Genomic DNA, 6,000 nt, shown 5'->3' with positions numbered 1-6,000 from the left:
GATGAGTAAGAAACCAATGTGCTCTAGAGGTGTCATTAAACAAAACAAACGTTGGTCAATCATGTTTGGTCCCACAGGTTTCGACTCGGGCCGGCAGAATTTGTTGCTTGCCGGACCGAAAATCAGGCAGAAATTATATCCAATTATGACCCATGTTCATCTATGTATTATAGAAACTGATTAATTACGGTGGTGCACATACAATAAACTCTGATTTACAAAATATACGACATTTAATTGAATCGTTCGTAAAGGGAACAAATCTAAAAAAATACAAAACACGCTTTAATAAACTGCGGAGTCGCTACCCAATGATCTTTATGACGTCAGAACTCATTAGCATTCTCTTTCCGGTTCATTATGGTGATGAGATACTGAAGTGACAAAACACACTATTAAACATTTATAATAAATACAACATTCAAACAATCGCTCTCTCCTCCTTTCTCTCTCACTCTGTCTCTCCCTCTCTAAATGAATGAATGATTGAATAAATAAATAAATAAATAAATACGTAAAAAGAATCATTGGGTATTGGTAATATATGAACCCAAATGTATTCCTGAACTGAAAAACACAGCATCTAATAATTAATTCTGACGCCATCGGTATGTGGTACATGATATATATATATATATATATATATATATATATCAGCAAATTTATATATACATAAAATTACATGATATTTTGCAACTGGTCAACATACATACGTAAATAAATAAATAACTATAAAATCATATCATATATACAATACAAAGGTGTTGAGTAGTTTTTGTTTGTTTTTCAATGTTGGTGGGCTCCTATAAGATAATTATCTGTTTTAACATAGAATTCTGTTAATACATTATTCCACAAATGAATGTTTCATAAAACGTTTTTAACTCCTTGATATCGAAGTTAAATAACTGATAATGTTGTGGATATATTTGTTGGTGACCGTAATAAATGGTCTTCTATTTATTGTTGGTGACCTCCTTAATAAATGGTCTTCTATTTATTGTTGGTGACCTCTTTAATATATGGTCTTCTATTTATTTGTTGGTGACCTCTAGGATATAAAAGTTATCAGAAAAAAGTGTTGATACAATACTCTACAATTTAACTGATAAATAAATGTTCCATCGATGTGGGTTTTTAAAAAACGTTTTTGTACAGGCATTCTAGGTAGCACCGAATGCACTTATTCTACAATCTGGACGACGTATGTTCCATCAATGTCCGTCAGCTCCTTGGTGTCCAGGGTGGCTGTCAGTTCCCGGATAAGCTTGTTCCTCTGAGTTTTACGAGCGATCAGCGTCAAGTTGCGAGTCCACGTCGTCTTCGCTGGGATATCCCTGGAGACAAGAAGACAAGAACGTTGTATTCCATGGCACAAACACACATTCATTTTACACTATGACTCACAGACTGACTTCTAGTCTGGACGACAACACCATTAACGCGATCAATATCATATCTCCACACAGAATAGTTTGTTTTGTTTAACGACATCACTAGAGTACATTGATTTATTAATCACCGGCTATTGGATGTCAAACATTTGGTAATTCGTCTTAGTTAGGAAACCCACTACATTTTTCTATTAGTATCAAGGGATCTTTTATATGCACCATCCTATAGACAGGATAGCACATATCACGGCCTTTGATATACCAGTCGTGGCTGGAACGAGAAATAGCCCAATGGGCCACCAACGGGGATCGATCCTAGCCACACAGCAGGGAGTCCAAAGAACAGTAACAAGGTTGTGATTGTTTCCACGAATCGCTGGGCGGAGCTTCAACTACAGGACTGCCATCCCCCAGGACACAACATCTTTACGCCATATGTAGGAAGACTGCCACCCAAAGACCGGTTTCACAAAGCTAGATCTGCGTCAAGCGAAGCTCGCTGAATACTGCCTTAACATATCGGCTTTATCCTGCGAACGTTAGGATGACACTCGCTATTCGACCTGAGCACAATAAAGCCGATATCCTAAGGTAGTAACCGGATATTTCGTTTACCCTGCATTTCAGCAAGACTATTTATAAATTATTCCACTTTTTATTAGCACATTTAGTACCATCAACCTAGCAACGTTTTTATAGTAGCATGCTAAAATATATAATGCCATTTTTGACCTAGCTACATTTTGTCACATTCAAAATGTGTTTCTAAACTCTAATTCATAAATAAATATATAATTGTTTTATTGTTTTTGTATATACTGTACTGAAACAAATGATGTAAGCAATATGTTATTTAACATCTAGTCTGACAATTTGGTAATTCTGACATGTAAGTCTGACATAGCGAGGAAACTCACTACTTTTTTCCATTAATAGCAAGCGATCTTTTATATGCACCATGCCACAGACAGGATAACACATACCACTGTCTAGTCGTGGTGCACTGGCTGGAAAGAAATAGCCCAATGGGCCCACCGACGTGGTCGTTCCTAGACTGGTCGCGTATCAGGCGGACGCTTTTTAGCACTGGGTTACGTCACGTCCTGAAAATTACTGAGGCCGTGGATGAATAATTACAGTTACTTCCCCAAGCTGAAGAACCGGCCTCGGTGGCGTAGTGGTTAAGCCATCAGACTACAGGCTGGTAGGTACAGGGTTCGCAGCCCGGTACCGGCTTCAACCCAGAGCGAGTTCTTAAGGGCTCAATGGGTAGGTGTAAGGCCACTACACCCTCTTCTCTCTCACTAACGAACTAACAACTAACCCACTGTCCTGAACAGACAACCCAGATAGCTGAGGTGTGTGCCCAGGACAGCGTGCTTGAACCTTAATTGGATATAAGCACGAAAATAAGTTGAAATGAATGAATGAAGCTGAAGATCTATGGTACTTTTAAACTAAGATGCATATTATATTTTGGAAATTTTACGGGTGTGTGTGGGGGGGGGGGGGGGGGGGGGGTGGGGGGGGGGAGACATCGACCCTTCTTGCCACTACCCCCACTGGTTATAGTCCTGGAAGCACAAATAAAAATCCCCACAATTTACTAACGAACCCACAAAAACAACAACAACAACAATTTGTTTTAGGAAAATAGTTTCAGGAAATGTCTTCCCCCTTCTCTATCAGAGCATCGGTGTGGGAAGTCTGGTGCGAGTCAATTGAAGTCACTGCCCCTACTCCTTCCTTTGCACCCACAACTGACGATTATGCATTGCCCCCCCCCACCTCCGCTGATTAAAGGTAGATTAATATAATACTGGCCCCATCCGACGTGTATGGTCACGTGATTAAATTTGAGATAAAAATACGCACGGCAGACTCATCTTGTCTGTCGTGGGTTCCACGGGACTAAGACTTCCTTCAAGGTCAAGGACGCACTGCGTCAGAGGAACGTGTAGAGGGTTCACCAAGGTGACCTTGACCGTAATCACTTCGTTCTTCCTGCACTTCTTAGGACCCTGCAGGAAACATAACACATACTATTAGTATGAGACACGGGCAAAAGATAAAGTTAAAAAGTTTGTTTTCTCTAACGACAACACTAGAGTACATTGATTTATTATTCATCGGCTGTAGTCTTAGCGAGGAAATGTTCTGCATTTTTTTCGATAGTAGCAAGAGCTCTTTTATGTGCACCATACCACAGACAGGATATCACATACCACGGCTTTGATATACCACTCGTGGTGCACAGGAAAAGATATGTTTATTCAACAAGCCAAAACATTATAACTTTCGGCTACTAGGAAAAACAAAAGGAATGCTTGATTAATGACACCGCATAATGGTCATTTAATATGGTATGAGAGTAAGAGAGAGAGAGAGAGAGAGAGAGAGAGAGAGAGAGAGAGAGAGAGAGAGAGAGAGAGAGAGAGAGAGAGATATAGAGATAGAAAGAGAAGACAGGGCGACAGTGTGTGTGTGTGTTTGTTTAGAGAGAGAGAGAGAGAGAGAGAGAGAGAGAGAGAGAGAGAGAGAGAGAGAGAGAGAGAGAGAACGAGAGAGAGATACAAAGAGAAGACACAGGGCGACAGCGTGTGTGTGTGGAGAGAGAGAGAGAGAGAGAGAGAGAGAGAGAGAGAGAGAGAGAGAGAGAGAGAGAGAGAGAGAGAGAGAACCCTGTCAGCTACAACTAGAAAACAGCAAGGGATCTTTCATTTCTAGATAAGACAATCTACCCCTGAAATACATCGCCCACTGAATCATACGTGTAATGTCGCACTGCTATTAACCGACACACCCAAACCAATGTCCCGTGCATCTTTCCATCAATCTGTCCATCAGTTAGTCTTGGAATATTCATCCATTCATGCTGTAATTCATCCACCCATCCATCAATTCACCCATCCATCTATCTACACACCTATACATCCATCCTTCCAATACTCCATCCATCCCTATATTCATTCATGATTTTCATCCACTCATCAACCCACCCATAAATTCACCAATTCATCTATCCATTAATCCATCCATCACTTTACCAATTCATACATCCTTTCATTCATCGGTATGGGTTCATCCCTCAATCCATCCCTCAATCCATCCATCTATATATATATATATATATATATATCTCTTCGTCCATCCATCCATCCATTGGTCCATCCATCGATCCATCCATCAATCCATTCATGCATCCCTCCCTCCCTCGATCCAACCATCTATTTATTCATCCACCCGTCTGTCTGTCCGTGGTACCTCGAAATCCATCTCTGGCAGCCTGTATCTGAAGATGTGGAACAGTTCTTGCACGTCAGTCATCGCGCCGATATTCGTGAGGCACTTCACGAGGATCTTGAACTGGAAGTGTTCGTCTGCCGAGTTAAACGCCTTGAACCCGTTCACCGTGTACGCCAGTGTCACGTCTGTAATCAGGGATCGAATTTAACACAACCAGGTTACATAATGACCCATGCCACCGTTTTAGTGGGTGAACTATGTGCGGCCGTATCTTTAATGTCCAGACTAATGTTAAATCTTTATCAGTATTTACACTTTAAAAAAAACGTTTATTGCCCCAGAAATATGTTATGGTATTGTCAGGGATGGCGACTTCATTACCTTACATGTTGCAAAAATACCGACATTGTTAATATTTAACGACAGAAATGTTGAAAAAACGTACTTCTCAGAAATTATTTCAAATTATGATCATTTAGTTGTGTGTACATTGAAGGTCCTTTATCAAACATAGTACCGGCCTCGGTGGCGTCGTGGTTAGGTCATCGGTCTACAGGCTGGTAGGTACTGGGTCGACTCCAAACCCTGAGTGAGTGCTCCGCAAGGCTCAATGGGTAGGTGTAAACCACTTGCACCGACCAGTGATCCATAACTGGTTCAACAAAGGCCATGGTTTGTGCTATCCTGCCTGTGGGAAGTGCAAATAAAAGATCCCTTGCTGCCTGTCGAAAAGAGTAGCCTATGTGGCGACAGCGGGTTTCCTCTAAAAAAACCCAGTGTCAGAATGACCATATATTTGACGTCCAATAGCCGATGATAAGATAAAAAATCAATGTGCTCTTGTGGCGTCGTTAAATAAAGCAAACAAACAAACTTATCAAACATTGTGAAATACCAAGTATATGCCAACACAAATTGTGGTTATTTTAGCGAAGGGGCCTTTCTGAATGTCTGTGAATCGGCATAGATTGATACCATTGCTATGTGCCGTTTGACGGCTCTTTTCTCATTATTTAAGTGATGTTTTCAAATACGTAGCAACATTTTTTTTTGCGAACGATTTTGGTGCAACAGATTCTGTGCACACGACTTTATTCTCACATAACTAAGCGAATTCTCTACGGATCGCGGTCTATTTTGTTTTGGTAGGGAGAAGACCGCTTGCCAGTTATATTTATAACAAACGTCATTTGTCTTTCTATTCTATAAATAGGTCAAAATAGCGTAACGTGTTTTGTTTTCTTAAAATCAAATTCTGGGTTAGAAATTTGCTCATATTACATTGACCGTTTTTCAATATACTTGGTAAAATTTAATAATATTTCATTTAAATACGCATATGCTAGTGTAGCGTTGATAG

The 6,000-nt window shown here is 40.3% G+C and overlaps 1 protein-coding gene across 1 annotated transcript in view; it reads right to left on the bottom strand.

The window, feature by feature from the left end:
* Positions 1-214: 214 nt before the first annotated feature.
* The window catches only part of LOC121388126 (protein-glutamine gamma-glutamyltransferase 4-like), a 63,082-nt gene continuing 57,296 nt past the window's right edge, over positions 215-6,000 (bottom strand). The window contains exons 16-18 of the mRNA XM_041519349.1: positions 4,659-4,825; positions 3,270-3,415; positions 215-1,337 (exon numbers count right to left, since the gene is read on the bottom strand). Coding sequence (XP_041375283.1) covers positions 1,184-1,337; positions 3,270-3,415; positions 4,659-4,825 — 467 coding nt within the window. The 3' untranslated portion in view covers positions 215-1,183. The remainder of the gene's footprint in view (positions 1,338-3,269; positions 3,416-4,658; positions 4,826-6,000) is intronic.

The sequence above is a fragment of the Gigantopelta aegis genome, chromosome 14, assembly GCF_016097555.1.
Source record: "Gigantopelta aegis isolate Gae_Host chromosome 14, Gae_host_genome, whole genome shotgun sequence".
NCBI classification, from domain to species: domain Eukaryota; kingdom Metazoa; phylum Mollusca; class Gastropoda; order Neomphalida; family Peltospiridae; genus Gigantopelta; species Gigantopelta aegis.
Note: the sequence above shows the minus strand (reverse complement) of the source record. Positions and strands in the feature narration are given on the sequence as shown.